Below are 22,600 nucleotides of genomic sequence, written 5' to 3'. Positions count from 1 at the left end.
TTATATATATATATATATATATATATATATATATATATATATATATATATATATAAAAATCAGTATAAAGGCTGAAAATATATGGGAGAATGAAAATGTTTTTAAGTGTCAATGTTAAATAATAAAGACTGGGTCTTTCTAGTTAATCACTGAAATAAATATGTAAAACAGAACTTAAAACTTACTGGCTGAATAGATAATAAAGAAAATAAGATTGAAAAAATACATAGTAGTTTTACTTGTACATATAGATAATTGTTATATTTTGTAAGAGAAAACAAGGAAAATGACAGACAAGATTCAATTTCATATTTATATGATTATGTACATGTCTAAGAAAATGGGAAAATGAATAATCCATGGACAATGGTTCAAATGTGACACTGCATTCACTCCCCCAGATATTTCAATTATACAGAACCAGCATAAATAGCTAGTTTAAATGAATAACATCGCAAAGAATGTTCTACATAAATTAACATTGGAAATAAATTGCACAAAATACAGTGGCATTTTATATTTAAATGCCAGAACAAAGTTTTGAAAGTCTGAAATTAAACTTTTAATAGTAAAAAATATATACAACAAATGGTGAATATTTCAGGTTGTTACAAAGATGGGTAGGTGTCTTCCGTTTCTGCTGCTGGTGCTTGTGACTGTGTTTGGCGGCCGCTCAGCCATATCCATCTTGGACTTAGTAGCAATCAACTCTACTTCCATCACCGGTGTAATCAATTCTACTGATGACCTCGCATATGTGAACTATACGGTAAGTTATAATCAAAATTGAAAGATAATCAAGACAATACAATTAAATATGATTATTTATACAAAAACCTACAGGGACAAACCAATAAGTTAAACGTTCAAATATAAATCCCAATTAGAGGTACAAGGCAATGGCCCAAACAATGCGGAATGAACGATCAGAATATTTTTATAAATAAACAATGGGAATACCACCCTGGAAAGTTAAGTGGAACGCGAGTTCCTCTTTAAACAATTTCAAAATTTGAGATTGTACCATAATGACTTTATTTTACTTTTGAACTTGCTTGGATCTGGGTGTAGGATTTTTTTATTGGTCCAAGCTTAGATTGATTATTTTAAGAAAAATGTTACATGGGACGATATGTAATAATAGCCTTAATAGTCAATAATAATAATAATAGTATCAAACATGTGTTTATCAAAGAATTTCCAACATGATTTGTGACTGTAAGTTTCCTTGACATTAATCATGCTCAATTACAATTAATATGTATATATAAATATTTTTATATACAAAGGTGTCTGGTGCATTGTTCTGGCCCCCACTTCCCTCTACAACCCCCCCCCCCCCCCGCCCCCTCTACAACTCACCATTTCTTTTCCAATTTTCTCAATAATATTCAGTTATTGTTAATCATAATATGACATAACATCCAACTTCTGACAATTTCCCATCAGTGACAAAGTATATTAGAGATAATGGTAGTTATAAAGGGGGTGAGGGTCAAAACAACGCACCGGACACCTGTGTACATGTATATACATGTGTATATATCAGGGTTCGAATTTAGACTCGCATACTCGCAAAATGCGAGTGACATTTGAAAATTGCGAGTGACTTTCATTCAAACTCGCAAAATTCTGCGAGTGGCTTTTTCTAGACCACAAAATGTTAAAAGGAAAGTTGAATAAACATGAACTTAACTCCGCTACGTAGTTGAGTGTAAACAGCCTATAATTGACATGTTTACACAACCAGTATAAAGAAGAAAATATGGAGTCACGCTCTAGTAAGTTTTCAAAAATAGAACAAATACGGAAAAAGCCAAGTTTTATTACGAATCTTTCCGGGATGCTCCGAGGCGTGCATAAAACAAAGTGAATTAAAATGACGTAATCACCTAGCTCAATCATTGGCTAAATTTAGCCCAACTATCAAAGTTAATAGACTTCGTCGATCGATATATTTCATGGTCCAAAGCATCCACGCTACATTTACTGTTGCTTTTATTTATTTTAAATTTATAATGTTATTGTTTTTAATACTTATAGACTTAATGAAATCTGTAGAATGCTTGCCGAATGGGTATTACCCGATGGCGAGGGTAAATATACAAAGTGAAAAATGTCAAATTGGACAGCTTTGTTATCAAAATGCGGCCAGCATCTGATGAGTCTTTCAATACCTCACAAAAAGAATAAGCCATCAAAAAGTTCTAGGTCGAGTCACTCAAGATTGATACTTTTTAATATTCATAATATGTCTTAGGTGTAAATTTAGAACTACTTTAATTAGACAATATAATTATAAGGGAATAAAGCAAATGATAAAATTGCAAGTTGATTTTTCATTTTGCGAGTTGCCTCAAAAAGCACTCGCAAAATTTTGCGAGTGCTCCTCAAAGTTAAATTCGAACCCTGTATATATGTATATATCTAATATGACAACATTATGTCACATATTGATAATACTGTTCCATTTATTTAAAATTTAATCAAGCCTTCAGTAATTGTCTTTACAAATGAACAAATACAGTAAGGAATTGGTACACAATTCAAAATTCCGGAACTGTTTAATGAACCTGGATCAGGTCAAACCCCAAGCCCTCATACATGTAGGTACAATGCTTGCGTGGTTTGCTGAAAATCTTAACATTACATACAAATGGCTTGTTTCTAGAGTTTAAGTAAAAATAGAAGAAATTGTTTAATCAAAATTCCAAGTTTGACGACTGATCAATTCTTGGGTACTGGGCAGTGTCCATGGAGATTTCCAATCAGTCAAATGTAAATATTGGCTTGTATTGTTATAGATTATATTAAGCCATGCTCTTGTGAAATTAGTTATAAATATTTTATGAAAATATTTTGTGTGACTGAATAGGCTAATATAATTTAAACATGAAATATTTTTAAAGTAGATGTATATTATACTACAGTATAATTTCCATTGTAATTATTATAGGATCAAATCCTATTACTTATTTCATAATTTACGAACTTACAAAATTGATAATAATTTTTGAGATGTTGACCTTTGACTATAATGTTCTTTTATGATGAGCAAAATAAGGGCTGTCCGCAGTGCAAAAGTTGACATAAAGGACTAAAGCATAAAATGTTTCAAAATATCATGTTTTAATAAGTTTGTTGGGGGGTATATATCACATGATACTTACATCCTTTACAACATGTATAGGTGTAATAAGGAATTTAGACAACAGCTACCTCCAGCCGGCCAATCATAGGCCTGCAAAAGTGTTTGATAAATCTCACACACAACTGTTTTTCTGTCGGATATTTCAACTGGTAAATCTCGTGCAAATCATGCTCCTACTTATCAGGGCTTCTGTTAAAGAAAGTTTGGAAGTATATTACTCCCTAGAAATGGATTAAAACTTCCAAAATTGATTCCTTGGAAGTACAAAAACTTCCATAATTTTGAAGAAAACTTCCGAAGTTGAAAGCTTGGAAGTTCAAAATATCAAAACCTTTTGTCAATATTACTTTTATAGTCCTAATTCAATTAGTTTAAGTGTTTACAAGTAAAATGAATTATAATAATACAAGTTAAAGTGCAAATTATTTGATTTTAAATATATTTGTTGAAAAAATAATTGAAAAATATATTGTATTATGGAGACTTTAAAACTTCCATATTTCAGTGTAAAACTTCCAAAAGTGATTGACAGGAAGTTCATACTTCCAGTTTCAAATTCTTAATGGAAGCCCTGTACTTATGTTACAAGGACATTCTTAATACTACAGAAATGTTTGTTTCCTGTGCTTTCCTGACATTTTTCTCATACAAATGTATAGTATCGGACTGAGAAACAGCAATTCACTTTCTGTTGTCTAAGTCGGATAGATCACGAGTAGCTGTTTGATATGGAATTATCAACTCGCTACACTCGCTGATAAATTCCATATCAAATGGCTACTCGTGATCTATCCTATACTGAGCAAATTGAGATACAATGTTAACATAGTCTCCACTGTTATCATTATGCACAAGTTCCATGATCATAATTGAAGCACACTTCGTGAGGTCTCAATGAAATTTCTTTGTTGATAAACTTATTTTAAAATCAAACTATTGATTAATTTGTCTAATGACAAGTGAAATACATCTGTATAAAAGAACTCGAAGGACCTCGAATGTAAATATCAGTGAACGAAATAATACAACTAAACCATGATATTTTACATCCTAATATCTTATAAAAACATGCAATTTAATTTATGGTACTTGCCCTTTACCAGAATGATTTTTGTCTTTTAGCTTGACTTCCTTGCTGATTCTGGATCGCTTGATACATACAACTACCTTGTTGGCACGGCAACCCATGCAGGCGAAGAGGTCACGGTCAACTATGCCGAGAGTTATGGTCCACCAATATTGGATGGTCCGACCATGAGGTTCGCCCATTCTATTCAGGTAAGAAATTGTGAGCTACATTCAGTTAGAAAATTAATGTTCTAAGATAAAGGTAATAACATCTGTGAATGGCAGCTCAATGAAACTTTCCATACGTTATCTGATGACCAACCAATATTGTATTTTTTATTCAGTTTTATTTAAAATTCCTTTTTTAATCTGTTTGAACTCATAAAAAGCTAATGAATTTCACAATGCATTTGCATTGGTTGCAATGCAAGTCTATTAAAATGTCAAGCATTTTGACTTTAAACTTAAAATAACCATTGTAAAATATTTTCATATGTCTTTAGAAATGTTCAACTACCATCTACTCCATGTTTTAAAATGTTTATTTTCTAATTCAGTTTTAATTGGTGTTGAATTTTATTCAAATTCTGTAATGCTCAATGTGACTTATTTTTTGTGGGTTAATAGTGGGTTACCACTACTAGAAAGTTACCATATCTCTGATGTTATTTCATGAAATGCAACGAAAATGGTTCACATGAATGATTTGCACGAATTTTGAAATATTTTTGCTATTTTCATTTCATAAAAATATGACCAATGAGAAAAGTGGTTCAGTGTACTCTTGACCCTAAACTGGATAATGTTCTTTTACGTATGATTCACACTTAACCCATTCACATTTTTTGTTTATAAAGAGTACTGGTCGAACAACAAGCGATGGTGATGACATATTTGAGCTGAGCTGGTATGTGGCGAATCTCCCAGGTAGTTTAGATGCTGGCAATGTGGAAATAGCGTGTTTCCTGGATGCTGGCCTTAAACTTAATCTGCCTAAGCTTAGTTCTTCAATATCTGCGGGCAATTACTCTGTCAATTCTAAACGCAATTTTATCGTTTGGTACGTTGGAAATATGACAGGTACGTTTCCTTTCTTTTATAGTACTACATGTTGTGGTCAATGTCTATTTTCTGTAAGTTAAATGCAAATTCCAATTTCTTTCCTTTCTATCTAAAGTTAAATTGCCTTTAACTTATTATAAAAACAAATATTCAGAGAGAGTCAGTTTCAGTGGTATAGGTGTCTGGCATACACTGAAGAGTTGTTAGTTTGATCCATAGACCAGGGCTTCTTTCTAATATTCTCTCAAGAAGGACACTGGTTTCTACTCAGGAAACAGACTCGAGAGTGATTTACTAATTTCAGCTGTCAGCTTAAAATAATACATGTAATATAAACTAACAAGTTATTCATTTATGATAGTTCTATGGAATTTTTCATTATTCAGACCTGTCTACTTTCATAATGCCATTGTTATTGCATCATTTTGTATATAACTGGTAAAACTTTGGAATGATAGTTATTTTCTAAAGCCCTGCCTTAACTTCATGTTGTTTTTCATTGTTCTTTGCTCCAGCTGGCTACAATTTAACTGCAAATGGCACTGCCGATGTGTTTAGAGAGGACATGCAAGATGGCCACAATTTATTCCCGTGTTACCTTACATACACCAACACAACAGACCCTGTAAGTAATTTTTTATCTGGTCTATCATTATTTTTAAATTAAAGAATTGCGGTGTTGTTATAGAGTTCCCCTTAGGGTGGTTTGTGGCTGTGACAGAGGTGGTATCATCGCCATCGTGTTAAAACTGTAAATCATCTTTTAATTTTAATCCAGTCAATGTCTTTAAATAAATCAAGAATTCTAAGGACTATTCCATTTAAACATACAACCCACGGGGGAAGGCACTTTTAAATTATGCCACCCCCCTTTATTGCCTTATTACCCCAGGGAGTATTTTTTGTAGCCCTAATGTATTTTTCTTTTTTTAACTTTAATTAAGTTGTTGTCTTAAATGAGGACTAAGAAGGATCATCCAGTGAACATGTCTTCTTCCTACTTTAATCTATCCACTTTTACAGTTTAAACAAAGTGAAATATGTCTAAAATGAGTTCATGCTCCTACGCACAGGTTACATGCAGTAGAAAAATCAGATCTCTATATGCTTATCAAATATTGCTCTTTCTGAGCTGATTTCTGACCACTGGGCATAAGTTTGTACTTTAGAGGATCATCCAGTGTATGCAAATATATAACTCTCCATTCCATTCAGGATCATCCAGTGTATGCAAATCTATAACTATCCATTCCATTCAGGATCATCCAGTGTATGCAAATATATAACTCTCCATTCCATTCAGGATCATCCAGTGTATGCAAATCTATAACTCTCCACTCCATTCAGGATCATCCAGTGTATGCAAATCTATAACTCTCCACTCCATTCAGGATCATCCAGTGTATGCAAATCCATAACTCTCCATTTTATTCTGCTTGTGGTACAATGTAGTCTTGTTTTGTCATGCTTTCCAAGAAGGGTCAATTAATATGTCTGAGAGAAAACACAGATGAATATCCATGACCTTGTAGGTGTCACTGACAGATTTTAAATAGCAACACCACTAATCTGATTCATAGAAATAGAAACTCTAATCAAAACAACAAGAGGTGTATGTAATTATGAAATTATTGTTATATATGAAATATGCAATAGTGTGCTTTGTTTTCTAAGCTGAAATGGGTTAGACACCAGATGATTTCAAAATCAGCAAATACATTATTTCAAAAAAACAAACCTATTTTGTCAATACAATCTTAGTAGGAGGCCAATAATACATCATTTTAAATGATTAAAAGAATATTTTGTCCCTGTTTCAACTGAGTTTATCTGTTTAAAAATAGCACATAATGGTTTCTCAGTTGATAGGTTGTATGTTTAGCATGTGAAAGCAATGGGATTAGTTTAGATACATGTATGGTAAGTGATCTGATACATCAATAAGTAAGATTTAATGCGTTACACAATGATATCAATTTTATGTAAGTTTTTGACAATGTTCTTTTTTTTCTTGCAACGTTATCATGTGGTGTCTAGTCCCTTTAACATTCCCTTCCTTTCCAGAATTCCCAGGAATTTGGTCCATTAACAGCCGAAGTGTGCATAGATGCCAATATTGAAACCAATCAGAGTGTAAGTAGACAAAGTTTTGTTTGTATACATTTTTTGTTCCATACTTATGCCCCCATAATTATGTATAATGAAACCAGACTAAGCCCTTAAAATAAAGCTGAGTATCTTGGTGGAAGTGGTCCAGTTTTATCAATGTTTACCTCTCATCCAAGAGGTCGTGGCTTCGAACTCAACCAGGGTGAAACTGGTTTAGTGGTATACATTTTCTCCTCTCACCCATGAGGTCGTGGCTTCGAACTCCGCCAGGGTGAAACTGGTTTAGTTGTATAGATGTTCACCTCTCACCTATGAGGTCATGGCTTTGAACTCCACCAGGGTGAAACTGGTTTAGTGGTATAGATGTTGTCCTCTCGCCCATGAGGTGGTGGGTTTGAACTCCACCAGGGCGAAACTGGTTTAGTGGTATAGATGTTCACCTCTCACCCATGAGGTGGTGGGTTTGAACTCCACCAGGGCGAAACTGGTTTATTGGTATACATGTTCACCTCTCACCCATGAGGTTGCGGGTTTGAACTCCACTAGGGTGAAACTGGTTTAGTGGTATAGATGTTCACCTCTCACCCATGAGGTGGTGGGTTTGAACTCCACCAGGGTGAAACTGGTTTAGTGGTATAGATGTTCACCTCTCACCCATGAGGTGGTGGGTTTGAACTCCACCAGGGTGAAACTGGTTTAGTGGTATAGATATTCACTTCTCACCCATGAGGTGGTGGGTTCGAACTCTTCCAAGGCGAAACTGGTTTAGTGGTATAGAGGGTCACCTCTCACCCATGAGGTGGTGGGTTCAAACTCCACCAGGGTGAGACTGGTTTAGTGGTATAGATGTTGTCCTCTCACCCATGAGGTGGTGGGTTTGAACTCTTCCAAGGCGAAACTGGTTTAGTGGTATAGATATTCACCTCTCACCCATGAGGTGGTGGGTTCAAATTCCACCAGGGTGAAACTGGTCTAGTGGTATAGATGTTGTCCTCTCAGCCATGAGGTGGTGGGTTCGAACTCCACCAGGGTGAAACTGGTTAAGTGGTATAGATGTTGTCCTCTCAGCCATGAGGTGGTGGGTTTGAACTCCACCAGGGTGAAACTGGTTTAGTGGTATAGATGTTGTCCTCTCAGCCATGAGGTGGTGGGTTCGAACTCTTCCAAGGTGAAACTGGTTTAGTGGTATAGATGTTCACCTCTCACCCATGAGGTGATGGGTTTGACCTCCACCAGGGTGAAACTGGTTTATTGGTATACATGTTCACCTCTCACCCAAGAGGTGGTGGGTTTGAACTCCACCTAGACGAAACTGGTTTAGTGGTACAGAGGTTCACCTCTCATCCATGAGGTGGTGGGTTCGAACTCCAACAGGAGCACTTCCTTTTTGCCTCTAGAATAGGATGAAAGTACAGGAACACAGGAAATGGATTAGAGAGAAATCCTAACCAACGAAGAGTGGAGCTCAAATAAGTTTGAGTGAATTCATTTTTGTTTTCGTCTGACAAAAAGTGTCATTGATTTTGAGGTTAATATAATCTTCAACTCTATTGATATCTAGATATGACTGGAAATTTTCAGTTACACTGAATTTGTGTAAACAAGATCCCAACAAATAATGATTGTTTAAAAAGTGATTATATCGTATTACATTACTTTTAAAACAATATCAAAGGACTGAAGGGTCATATTCTAGTGTCTGAGCTATGTGACGATCACCTTTATTTTTATCATTGTAGAAATTTGTTCACTGTCATAGCCTTGGCATTGTTGGGTTGTTTGTGTGTCATGGTTTGCATGCAAATACTAAAATAGCTTTGTTGGGTTGTTTGTGTGTCATGGTTTGCATGCAAATACTAAAATAGCTTTAACTCAAACAATAATCAATAGAACATGGTACACATGTTGGCACAGCATGTATGCACATGCACAACAAGGCCCATAACTGTAATGGCTGTAATGATTGTAGAGTTATGCCCATTTTTGACTGAAAATACAGGCAAGCGTTAAAGCTTCACTCTCACAGATTTACCATTTTTACAACTTTTTTATTTTTTGTCTTGGAAAGAGCAAATTTTTGCGTAAATATCTGCAAACCAATGATAAAAGATTGCTGACAAAAGATCAGATCGCAGATGTTCATATATCCATTCCAAAATTAATATTTTATGGCTTAAACCAACGGTTTTAAGAAAAATGCATAAAACATCAATTTTTGAATTTAAATATAAAAATATGCAATCTAATTTTTTGTCAGCAGTCTTATATAACTGGTTTCCATGGATTTTTGCAAAAATTGGCACGTTCAAGACAAAAAATAAAAAAATTGTCAAAACGTTCAATCTGTGAGAGTGCAGCTTTAAAGTTGGATCCGTTGCACTCTTGTTATTTTACAATATGCATCATGGCCCTGTAACAGAATTGTTAGATTAGATAGATTTATTTTCAGTAAGGAATGCACATATATGGACATTTAAAATAAACAACATGTATAGTAAATAACATTATACATACATGATATTATCAATAGCCATGACAGGCACACCGAACCAAGGATGACACAATGTTGTTGACTTTGTGTACATTTTTCCCTCACTATTTACTGGATTATAATATAGTAAGCCTGATTGATAGATTTTTGTTCAAACAATAAGCTTGGCTTTGTTTGATTTCTCTTTTATCTAAATAAAATTAGCATCTTGTTTGAAGAATTGAATTTGATACTTTCGTGGTTTGATTGCTTAGTTTACTTAGAATCTTGTTTAAATAACAACCCTGTCATGTTTTATTATTCTTAAAACACCCTTAACCTGCTGTTGTAAAGTAATAATGTATAAAACATTTATGATTTTTTTTAAATACACACTTAGAACGGTAAATGATAAAAATAAAATTAAAACTAAAAATATATAAAAATAACATGGAGGCAATAGGAACAATAGGAAAGACATAATTGAAAACAAGTTGTTGCTGGCAGCAGGATTGGAATGTGAGACCTTTGGGTCAACAGAGCAGCAGAAAGGTGTATGAAACTTTTAAAAAAGTTGTCTGCAGGTTACTTAAATAGTTCATGTACATTTAAATGGTTGAATTGGTTTATAGCTATTATTTGATAAATATTGACCTGTCAAATATCATTTGGGATGACCTTATTTTAGTGGGGCACATTAAGGAGTAAGCAGATGATGAGCCCTTCTCTGATCAACCAAAGTACTTATAAATGTGAATGGTCTTATATAACAGAAAAAAAACCAATTCATAAGCTTCATGTTTTTTTAACAATCTGCAGCGAAATTTGTCAAGAGTTAACAATATTATGCTTTATTGTCAACATTTATTTTTACTTTTTGTAGATACTATACCAGCATGGATTTACAGCTCTGGCGTTCTTTATGGCGTTAATTCTGGGCGTATTACTGGTCTGCCTGGTGTTCTTCATCTACCATTTTATGCGCAGGAAAAAGTCAGTCTCGCCATCAAAAGCCAACGTAAGTAAAGTGGTATTTTTTTCATGCGTTTGAAGGGTTCAAATACCGATATAGGAGCATTATTGCGTAAAAACCAATTTAACATTATGAAGAACTTTTAAACCTTTGCATAACAAGATATTTTGCATTTCTAAATCCTCTTTAAATCAATCGGCATGTGTATCGCTGAGTAAGGTATTTATCAATTCTCTTTTGAAGAGTGGAAAGTAACCAATTCCAGGTATCACTTACTTCCCTTTACAGTTATAAGCCCTATTATATTTTAAAAATTGGGGTCAATGTGCAACATATTTTTGCAACCAATTGAATGCCTAATTTAAAAATGATTCCTTTTTTTGTTGTATAAAATGTTATTAATTGGAAGATATTGTTTTCATTTTAATTAAAACTCCTTGAAATAATATTCATTCCAAACCGTCACCAAATGGTTGTGCAAGCAAGGAAGATCTAGTTCTTTAGTCAGATTGGGCTTACTTTAAACTTTCTAGGGGGAAGCCATGATGGTGAAGAGGGGAAAAACTATCATGATGGATGAAAATGAGGCTTTCAAGAAACAGGGGCACACCATAAATGACTACAGGTAAGGTATTAAGTTCTCGTAGATAGTTATGTTATTTTCTGGGGCCGTATTTATAAAGCATCTTATGTCATTTTCATTTAACTTTGTCAAATTAAAAGAAATGTGTATCGGTTTTTTACATTAGGGTATGTTTGTTCAAAGAGTTAGATAATGTATTTTAGAAATTATGAAGTTTTAATATCCTATCACCATTGGGATACTAAATCAGGAAAGTGTCTTAAGTTAGGAAATAACTCAATATGCTTTATGATTAACAGCCATGGGCTGGTATTCATAAAACATCTTAAGTCATCTCTGAACTTAAGTTATCTCTGAACTTAAGTTATCTCTGAACTTAAGTCATCTCTGAACTTAAGTTATCTCTGAACTTAAGTCATCTCTGAACTTAAGTTATCTCTGAACTTCAGTCATCTCTGAACTTAAGTCATCTCTGAACTTAAGTTATCTCTGAACTTAAGTTAATTTCTTAAAATTTTCAATATCGAATTAAAGGAATAATAAAAGTGTTTTAACATAAAAGTATGTATTTTCAAGAAAGGCAATGACAATAAAGGATTTCAAAAATTATTAAGCCGTTATCTCATATGATTAGAGAGATACTAAACTTAAGAAAATGATTTAATTTAAGAATTGACTAAAAATGTTTTATAAATACCAGACCTGGTCCTGAACTGTGATCACTGAGTATGACTTGGTGTTTCAATAAAATTGAACACTGCTTCAGTTGGTGCTAGGGACGTTGACAGTTTGTGCGTATTTACGTTATGCCCTTTTATGGGATACTGGTTCCACATGCTTAAACAGTAGTTATATATAGAGTTGTTATGCATGGTTGAAAACAGTACATGTCACAATATTTCTGCCAATCTGTCAGGTTTTCAGATAAAGAAAACAAAACATATTTGTCCGCATCGTAGCTGCCAAAGCCATCGTGCACCAGTTGTAGTATATAGAGGATATAGGGCGAGTGGCTGGAATTTATAAAACAGCTAGGTTTTCAAAAATTGAAAAAAGAGCTTTAATCAATCTAAGTTACAAATCTCTTGTTTAATAAATTTTGTATTTCATGACCATGAATATGATATTCTATTTATATCATAAATAATAATTTCAAGATAGGGTTTAATGTATAAAAGGTTGCTTTATAAGGTGCGTAATTATTACTAATTAATGATGCTAGTGTTTATTTATGTCGAGAGATACTACACAAGCAATATGCTGAAAATGTATGATGACATTTTTTCATGATGGTTATATAATTCTTTATATCCAAAATAAATTATATAGTATAAATGATATAAAATATTATATAATTTTTTCAGTGTGATAGGGGAGGGGGACTCAATTGTTGGTGTTCTCGGCATGAAGGACAAAATGCAGATGCATCGAGAAATCGACAGCCTCGATATCGTTAACACCGTCAATATCGATACTGGCCTGGAGAAGGAGAGAAATGATGCCTCCGTGGCAACTACAGAACTTCTTATCACAGGTATGCAATGGACCCTTCAAGGTGGTTGTTTCTGATATTTTGTGTACAGAAATGAGATTTCTTAAAAGAAGGGTCTTAAAGTATTAGCTTACTAAGCCAATGTGTTTTTTATGCCCCCACAAAGTGGCGGCATATAGTTAATTTAAGACTGTAAAAATATTTTTTAACAAATTGTCAAGAATGTTTTTACTTTTAACCAGGTTTTAGCCTTCCAGTGATTTTAATCACATGGAATTGGGAAAAATATCATGAACTCCATATTATCAGCATGTAAGGTATAGCCTTTTTGTAGTTTTTAAGAATAGTTTTAACATTTTATTTCCTTTTCTTTTCATAGGTCTACACAGCAACAAGGACATCAACAAGTCAGTTATGGACAACGCCATCTCAAACCTGCGTTCCCGACGTAAACACCTGGACAACCAGCAAGATGAGGACTATAAACGTGAAATGAAGAAACTCTACAAGAAAATCAGCGCTAAAAACAGGGTATAAAATAATACAAATAATATACATTTTGTTGAAATTTAGAGGAGAACTATCGAACATCAGCACATCAGCACAAAAAGGAACAGGTCCCTCGTTTCAATTAGAGCTTTCAAGCCTTTAGCCTTACGCTGCTTAAGAGTGCTAAGGTACAAGAAGAATCTTTGCGATTTAAGTTCTTACAATATTTTTATTGAAATGCAGTGTATGCCAAAACCAAGGTTACACCTGGGTATTTACAATCTTCAGCCTTACGATTCCTGCTGATTTACCTGCTCTTGTTGAGTTAATTGCTTACAAGCTTGAACACTTTCACAGAGCTTGAAAGTTTAAAAGGACTGCATAATTTTATATATCATACACTCAGTTATCCACAGTGACTATACAAGCTTTATAAATGAATTATTTAAATATGAATAAACACTAAGTGTTGTGATGGTGTATCTATTGACAGGCGATGATGAACAACCTCCTGCAGAAACAACGGGAAGAGAAGAAAGAACTTGTCAGCAACACACAAGATCTTCCTGCTAAGGTATGGATTAGTTGTGGAAATCAGTGTAACAACTGGTCTCAATGATTGAGCATGTTAATTATAACAACCATTGAGTGATTCAAAATTGATGTATGTACAAACAACCAGACATGTGTGCCAACTTGTCAGTGGTTTGAAATTACATCTTAAAATCTTCTTTAAGTATATGTATTTAATTACATCATATGAACAATGTTTCAATATACTTGTCAACAAATGTTGTGTCAAGATCATTTTGTCAATTGAGTTGTCTCCCTTGATGTTCACAATAAACATTTATGAAAAATGATAGTTTGTAAATTGAATCTAGGGACTCTTTTCAAAACCTTACCTATATTGTTAAAACATTAAGTCAAGTTTTGTTTTCCAAAATGGCAAATAGATTTGTTAACCTTTCAAAAAAAAGTATTCATCTGTGTTCTAGTAAAATGAATTATCTCCCTTTCTTTTCTTTAATAAAGAAAAAATATTTTTTTTTTTTTAGTACAACAGTTTCTTTTGGACCTTGTTTTGGCCGACAAATTTCATAAAAATTAAATTCCTTCACAATAGTGGAATTCTACGAATAGTTTGACCCAACACAAGTTTAACTGAGAATAATTATTGATTTGTTGTTTTTGTCTCCTTAATTAACAGTTGCCTACTTTTCTATTTAACAAAATTATATTATTATGAAACTATAACATACAATTGACAGAATAGCATTTAATATCTTACTGTTACTGACAGGAGCGTAATGAGATGATCAAGTTGATGAACGAGCAGCACCTGTCAGAGCAGAACGCGGAGACGTATAGACTTAAACTGGAGCAGGATGAGGAGACAGAGAAACTCCGCAAGGTACTCATGATTCTCTATACGTGTATACTTGTAAATAGATGCTGTTATTAAAGATAGGTCTTAAAAATCCATTAAAAGTGTAGGGAAAAAGCTTCTTTTTTAAGATACAGTCAAAATTGCTATGTAAATCTCGGACCTCTGGAAATACTTCAAGATAATGATACGTTGAAATAACTGAAATGCAAAAGTTGTATAACTTAAACCAACAGATTTGAAACAAGTTTGACAAAACCAGAACATTGATTTAACAGTCGAGTTCGACAATGTGAGTTTCGACTGTAAATTATTCCAAAGAGATTTGATATTATATGTACATGTATTTAGAGGCAATATTTAGACTAGTTTATACCATTCTTCTGGGTTGAAGCATCAGGAATTCCCTAAGTTACATGATAAATTAAAGCGGCATAATGAGTTGCATAATTACATAAAGTAAATTCACCAACCTGGCATAACATACAGAAATTTGTTATACCTAACCAACCACCACTTATATTTGGAACCTCCACACACTTTCAGGAGTATGCAATCCGAGGACGTATGGGCCTGAAAGAGTTACAGCTGCAGGCACTGACGGACGTACGGACACAGGGAAATCTATCGGACCCCCAGGTAAAATGGCTACTTAGTGAACACCAGAAGACCCAGAAATCACTCGAGGCGATGTACGACGATGAGATTTCACGACAGAGGATGAATTTGGAGGAGAAATTGGCACGTCGGAAAGCTTTAGCTCAGGAAGCGGTATGTTGAGTTTCCAATTACGTTTAAAAAAAAAATTTGAAGCTGCACTCTCACAGATTTACCATTTTTACAATTTTTTATTTTTTTTGTCTTGGAAAGGGCAATTTTTTGCGTAAATATCTGCAACCACTGATATAAGACTGTTGACAAAAGATCAGATCGCAGATTTGCATATTTCCGTTCGAAAATTAATGTTTTATGGACAACAGTTTTAAGATAAATGCATAAAACATCAATTTATGAACTAAAATATAAAGATCTGTATTCTTACTTTTTGTCAGCAGTCTTATTTAAATGGTTTCCATGGATTTTTGCAAAAAATGCCTCGTTCGAAGACAAAAAATAAAAAAGTTGTCAAAATGGTAAATCTGTGAGAGTGCAGCTTTAACTATTTCTGTGAAAACATTTTTGGGTACAAATGTGATAGAAAAGTGAAAACCACCTTTTCTTAGATACTATTTTTCCAGAAATGTCTGTTGTTTAAATATTCATTTCCGTTTTTTTTACAATTTTTAAAAAGTACGATATTTAGAAGAGCAAAATTAGGAATACCCCTGTTGCCACCCCAGTAACTAGCCCCTGTAACTAATTTAAGAAAATGATATTTATATGACACTAGTTGAAATACTTTTTGAGATGGTATGACCCGTGCCAAAAAAGGTTCGCTAAAGCTGATGTCCAATCGCATCTTAAATAGACCTGGTGTCACAAAGATTTTTAAAACTAGATTTAAATTGGTTACTTATTATTTTATGTAGTTTAATGAAAAAGAGTTTAGTATGTATGTTTGTAGTAAAATAATATATCGTTTTTTTATAATACAAACGCAGGAAACCCAAGAAGAAGACACAGACGACCTTCTGAACACCGTGGCTGGGCAGCAGATGTCAGCCATCGAAAAAATGAGGAAGTGAGTCTTTTGTTTATTCAATGTATAAAACAGGTTAATTTTCTTATTCTTAGTGTTCTTTTGCATAATTTTTTTTGTCTTATTAGAAGAAATCAAATTGAGATTGTATCAAGCCTTGGTGTGGCTGTCAGCATCACTGTTTGATTGCAAAACTTTAACTTTAGACTCAAGTAAAATAACATTCAAGATTTAAGGAATAATATTGTGTGTTCATGCCGTATGGATGCACTTGGGCATGCGAGTAAATTCCTTGTAGCGTGTTAGCACTTCTTTGGAAAATTGCAAGCGTACGATACTTCTTCTGCGTTCATACAGCATGAAAAAACGAAAAAAAATGCAATCAATCCTTCAATATTTACATTTTCAATAATTATTTGTCATGATTAAAAAAGGTTTCAAACAACAGTTTGTATAAAAGAATGGCCGATTACTGTAATCATCATATATCATTGGTTTAATGACGGTTGCACTAATCCAATCGGAGAGCAATATTTAAAGAAAACAATGAGTATAAACCCCGTGCAGGAACAATATGACCGTCAAATTGTCTCTACACTGGCTATAGTAATTGTTGACTGACATGCCCGTGTTTGACTGAGAAAAAAATGCAGATGATTGTTAAAGTCTACTTCATGCGCTTTTGTTCATTTAGTCTAAAATAATGAACGTTCAAAACCGGATTCTTCGGGTCCCTAAATTTGCCATATAAAAAATTGTTCAAAAAATCTGTCCACGGACAATTATTCCGACTATTAATTGTTTGTCATACCAAGTGAATACTTGAATTAATTTTTTTATTAATTTTTTCTGTAATTAATAGTAAAATATTTTATGCTTGTCTTAGTAAGACTAGTACAAAGAATAGATGTAAATGTGATGACACTTATTTGTCTTTGTAAGTATTTAGAAAACAAGATATTGCAACATTGGATTCTGAGTATACCCTGGTACTGCAAAAAAATCCAGTGTGACCCTCTTTTTCAATGTTTAACATTAAATGCAAGATATCCTCCGTCAAAGAAAAATAAACAAATAATATCTTGTAGCCAAAAAAAGGGAAAAATCAAGTGTAGAGAACCAGCAGATCAAGTATTAAAGCAAGTTACACACAATGGGTACGAGGTACACACAATGGGTACTACACCTGACCACTCGACACCACTGTCTGATATGCTCTCGACACCGTTGTCTGGTATGCTTCACGGATCTACATGATTTATTTGTATCCCATCTGCTTAAATATCTGTATTCTTAACTGTAGCTTTCATACTGATTTAACCTATTTGAATATCAAATATCCTTTAAAGAAATCAGTTTTTTATTGGAAAAAACATGTTTTAAGAAATATAAAAAATTATCAAAACTTTTACAAATTCAATGAAAAAATATGTTTTCATCATTTGATAGCGTTCTAGTTATTGTCTATTTCGAAACTAATTTTACACATAGATAAACATCTCATCTTGTAAATTTACATGTTGAATTATTTATAAAAAGCTGGGAATCCATTATTGCTTATGTTACATGTAATTATGGAATCCCTGGAGTCATCATTAGACATTAATTTAACAATTTAATGAATTTCAGCTTGTCTATTTTTGTCAGAAAAAAAAATTGTAGTGTTGTAATAACCTTGGTGCTGTTGTCATTTGTGTTAGTGTTGATATTGTTGTCAGAATCAGTATTGTTGTGTAAAAACTAAAACTTTGACCGTAAGAGTATAATTTAAATGCAAATTGGTTAACATGTTGCCTGGAATGACAACTAACACAAGGTTACCAAGGCCAATAACTTTGACTTTGATAAAAATTGAGTTATACCCCTTGTTTGCCTGAAAAAACAAGAACAGATGAGGGTCACTCTCTCATTATTTGACGACATTTTTAAGTAATTTCATTCACAAACAAAACAAACTACTCATGAAGATCTACCACCCACAAAAATATCAGTTATATTATCCTGTTTTTGTATGCTTATAATTATTATTATTATTTTTAATATTATACTCTGTCGAACTCTACTTTTTGTATAAATTGAAGGAGAAAATAATTCAACTTTACAGAATGTTTTGCTCTCCTACTGATATTGAAAAATAAGAGAAAAATTTACCGTAAATGGCATATTAAATGCGCATGCCCTAATAGTCACGCTGGGGGTCTTTTACTGGTCTATTTTCTGATGCTGTAGCATGTCAACAAGGCTTTTCTTGACTTTTAAATACAAAAAAAATGCAAATCCGATGAAGAGCATCCTGTCTGCACCATATAGAGCACTATCTAAATCTGCTGAATGTCATTACATTAAAATTTTGATATAACAGGCATGTAACATTTAAAAAATTCCTTTATGCCACACCAATTTAATTTTGCATTTAACAGATTTTAGCTGCACAAAAATGGAGACAGGCGAGAGAAATAAAATAACTATAATATATGTAAAAAGTGGCAGGCAGTGAGTAATAGATAATAAGAATGAAAGCACTCAGCAATTTTAACTTATTTTCCCATTAAATTATAATTTTAAAAGGTAAATTACTAGTACCCCATGAAGTACTCTGACTGGCATTTTAAATGTTACTCTTGGAGTCTTTCCCAAATCATCCGAGACATATTATGATTTCTTTTACATCATTTGCAGTAAGAATATGTATTACAACAAAGCTTTTTGGGGCCATTGCATGCGACAATCATTCAGATTTAAAGCTTTTTTGTGGAGAAGTAGAGGCATTATTTTAAAATAAGAAAGAAAAGCATATTTATAAAAAACAAAAAAAGAACTATAGCAAACCCCGTCGAGAACGATACAATTCTTAAAATTCAGAGCTGTTGACACATCTCTGATTAATACCGGAGCCCCCTGGTCAACCTTAAAGTGGCACAGGGGTTTACCACACGTGGTATCTCCAAATATGTTTGGAAACTACGGAAATTTATATATGGCGATCTTATAATCATTGTTCTGGATTGGGATTGAATATTTGCATTTTACATTATTTTAAGCATTTAATTTGTTTGCTTTGATTAATAATGTGTTTATGTGTTTTTGTTTGTGCTGCCTGATGGGCTTTGATTGGTCTTATTTTGATTTGTAATTAAGGTATTGATTGTTTTATTAAGTGGTTAATTAAAGGAAATATATCATAAAGTTTCGAAGAATTTGAAAGAGAAAAGTTAAGTTCTTAAAATAGATTGAACATGTTGAATATTAGTTCTACTTTCTTTTTGGGCTACTAAATAGTGTATAACTGCTTTTATCTATATAAGTGCTCTTTTTGATACATTTATAGCTCGTGGTGACGGCATATCAGATCTGGTTTTGATCATTTGAACTGAATAAAAATCTAAAAAAGCAAAATAATTGAAACAATTTTTGAAAATAAATAATCATTATAGAATCAAATAAAAATGAAAGTTAATATTACTTTATTCACTGGCCAGTTTTGCTTCAAGCTTAAAATTTACATTTCCTAATAATTAATAATATTATATATAATTATGTTGATCGATTTACATTAGTAGATCCAGGGAGGGGTGCACCTGGTGTGCGCCTCCCCCTAAAACCGTCCAAGTTTTTATTTCAATATAGGAGAAAAAAAAGTAATAAAACACGCCCAAAATGCACCATTTCGGACTAGAAGTTGTTAAAATTTTCTTTGGGGGGGGGGGAATTTTAAATAAGCCTGATACCCCCCTACCAATAGTTCAAACCAAATAAATTTCAGTTCTGTCAGGTATGGGGCGCAAATCAAAAAGTTACGCTGCAAAGTCACACCCCCTCTAACGTTGAATATGGCCATGTCATTTAAATTAAAAACTATTAAAAATTAGAAACTTGTGATTTTGACAAGATAATTTTGCTTTCCTTTATAAATAATATCTTGTAGCCAAAAAAAGGGAAAAATCAAGTGTAGAAAACCAGCAGATCAAGTATTAAAGCAAGTTACACACAATGGGTACGAGGTACACACAATGGGTACTACACCTGACCACTCGACACCACTGTCTGATATGCTCTCGACACCGTTGTCTGGTATGCTTCACGGATCTACATGATTTATTTGTATCCCATCTGCTTAAATATCTGTATTCTTAACTGTAGCTTTCATACTGATTTAACCTATTTGAATATCAAATATCCTTTTAAGAAATCAGTTTTTTATTGGAAAAAACATGTTTTAAGAAATATAAAAAATTATCAAAACTTTTACAAATTCAATGAAAAAATATGTTTTCATCATTTGATAGCGTTCTAGTTATTGTCTATTTCGAAACTAATTTTATACATAGATAAACATCTCATCTTATAAATTTACATGTTGAATTATTTATAAAAAGCTGGGAATCCATTATTGCTTATGTTACATGTAATTATGGAATCCCTGGAGTCATCATTAGACATTAATTTAACAATTTAATGAATTTCAGCTTGTCTATTTTTGTCAGAAAAAAAATTGTAGCGTTGTAATAACCTTGGTGCTGTTGTCATTTGTGTTAGTGTTGATATTGTTGTCAGAATCAGTATTGTTGTGTAAAAACTAAAACTTTGACCGTAAGAGTATAATTTAAATGCAAATTGGTTAACATGTTGCCTGGAATGACAACTAACACAAGGTTACCAAGGCCAATAACGCTGACTTTGATAAAAATTGAGTTATACCCCTTGTTTGCCTGAAAAAACAAGAACAGATGAGGGTCACTCTCTCATTATTTGACGACATTTTTAAGTAATTTCATTCACAAACAAAACAAACTACTCATGAAGATCTACCACCCACAAAAATATCAGTTATATAATCCTGTTTTTGTATGCTTATAATTATTATTATTATTTTTAATATTATACTCTGTCGAACTCTACTTTTTGTATAAATTGAAGGAGAAAATAATTCAACTTTACAGAATGTTTTGCTCTCCTACTGATATTGAAAAATAAGAGAAAAATTTACCGTAAATGGCATATTAAATGCGCATGCCCTAATAGTCACGCTGGGGGTCTTTTACTGGTCTATTTTCTGATGCTGTAGCATGTCAACAAGGCTTTTCTTGACTTTTAAATACAAAAAAAAATGCAAATCCGATGAAGAGCATCCTGTCTGCACCATATAGAGCACTATCTAAATCTGCTGAATGTCATTACATTAAAATTTTGATATAACAGGCATGTAACATTTAAAAAATTCCTTTATGCCACACCAATTTAATTTTGCATTTAACAGATTTTAGCTGCACAAAAATGGAGACAGGCGAGGGAAATAAAATAACTATAATATATGTAAAAAGTGGCAGGCAGTGAGTAATAGATAATAAGAATGAAAGCACTCAGCAATTTTAACTTATTTTCCCATTAAATTATAATTTTAAAAGGTAAATTACTAGTACCCCATGAAGTACTCTGACTGGCATTTTAAATGTTACTCTTGGAGTCTTTCCCAAATCATCCGAGACATATTATGATTTCTTTTACATCATTTGCAGTAAGAATATGTATTACAACAAAGCTTTTTGGGGCCATTGCATGTGACAATCATTCAGATTTAAAGCTTTTTTGTGGAGAAGTAGAGGCATTATTTTAAAATAAGAAAGAAAAGCATATTTATAAAAAACAAAAAAAGAACTATAGCAAACCCCGTCGAGAACGATACAATTCTTAAAATTCAGAGCTGTTGACACATCTCTGATTAATACCGGAGCCCCCTGGTCAACCTTAAAGTGGCACAGGGGTTTACCACACGTGGTATCTCCAAATATGTTTGGAAACTACGGAAATTTATATATGGCGATCTTATAATCATTGTGCTGGATTGGGATTGAATATTTGCATTTTACATTATTTTAAGCATTTAATTTGTTTGCTTTGATTAATAATGTGTTTATGTGTTTTTGTTTGTGCTGCCTGATGGGCTTTGATTGGTCTTATTTTGATTTGTAATTAAGGTATAGATTGTTTTATTAAGTGGTTAATTAAAGGAAATATATCATAAAGTTTCGATGAATTTGAAAGAGAAAAGTTAAGTTCTTAAAATAGATTGAACATGTTGAATATTAGTTCTACTTTCTTTTTGGGCTACTAAATAGTGTATAACTGCTTTTATCTATATAAGTGCTCTTTTTGATACATTTATAGCTCGTGGTGACG

At 32.9% G+C, this 22,600-nt stretch overlaps 1 protein-coding gene across 4 annotated transcripts in view; it reads left to right on the top strand.

Moving 5' to 3' along the window:
• LOC128212296 (trichohyalin-like) overlaps nt 1-22,600 on the top strand; it is a 46,709-nt gene that overhangs the window by 3,580 nt on the left and 20,529 nt on the right. For all 4 annotated transcript variants that reach the window (XM_052917676.1, XM_052917675.1, XM_052917678.1 and 1 more), the window contains exons 2-14: nt 605-769; nt 4,274-4,429; nt 5,077-5,299; nt 5,797-5,906; nt 7,346-7,414; nt 10,744-10,878; nt 11,367-11,458; nt 12,781-12,950; nt 13,288-13,439; nt 13,891-13,971; nt 14,701-14,811; nt 15,331-15,555; nt 16,386-16,465. In XM_052917676.1, the coding sequence (XP_052773636.1) occupies nt 617-769; nt 4,274-4,429; nt 5,077-5,299; nt 5,797-5,906; nt 7,346-7,414; nt 10,744-10,878; nt 11,367-11,458; nt 12,781-12,950; nt 13,288-13,439; nt 13,891-13,971; nt 14,701-14,811; nt 15,331-15,555; nt 16,386-16,465 (1,757 nt within the window). In that variant the 5' untranslated portion in view covers nt 605-616. The remainder of the gene's footprint in view (nt 1-604; nt 770-4,273; nt 4,430-5,076; nt 5,300-5,796; nt 5,907-7,345; nt 7,415-10,743; nt 10,879-11,366; nt 11,459-12,780; nt 12,951-13,287; nt 13,440-13,890; nt 13,972-14,700; nt 14,812-15,330; nt 15,556-16,385; nt 16,466-22,600) is intronic.

The sequence above is a fragment of the Mya arenaria genome, chromosome 12 (genome assembly GCF_026914265.1).
Source record: "Mya arenaria isolate MELC-2E11 chromosome 12, ASM2691426v1".
Classification (NCBI taxonomy): Eukaryota; Metazoa; Mollusca; class Bivalvia; order Myida; family Myidae; genus Mya; species Mya arenaria.
This window is presented reverse-complemented; position numbering and strand designations above follow the sequence as displayed.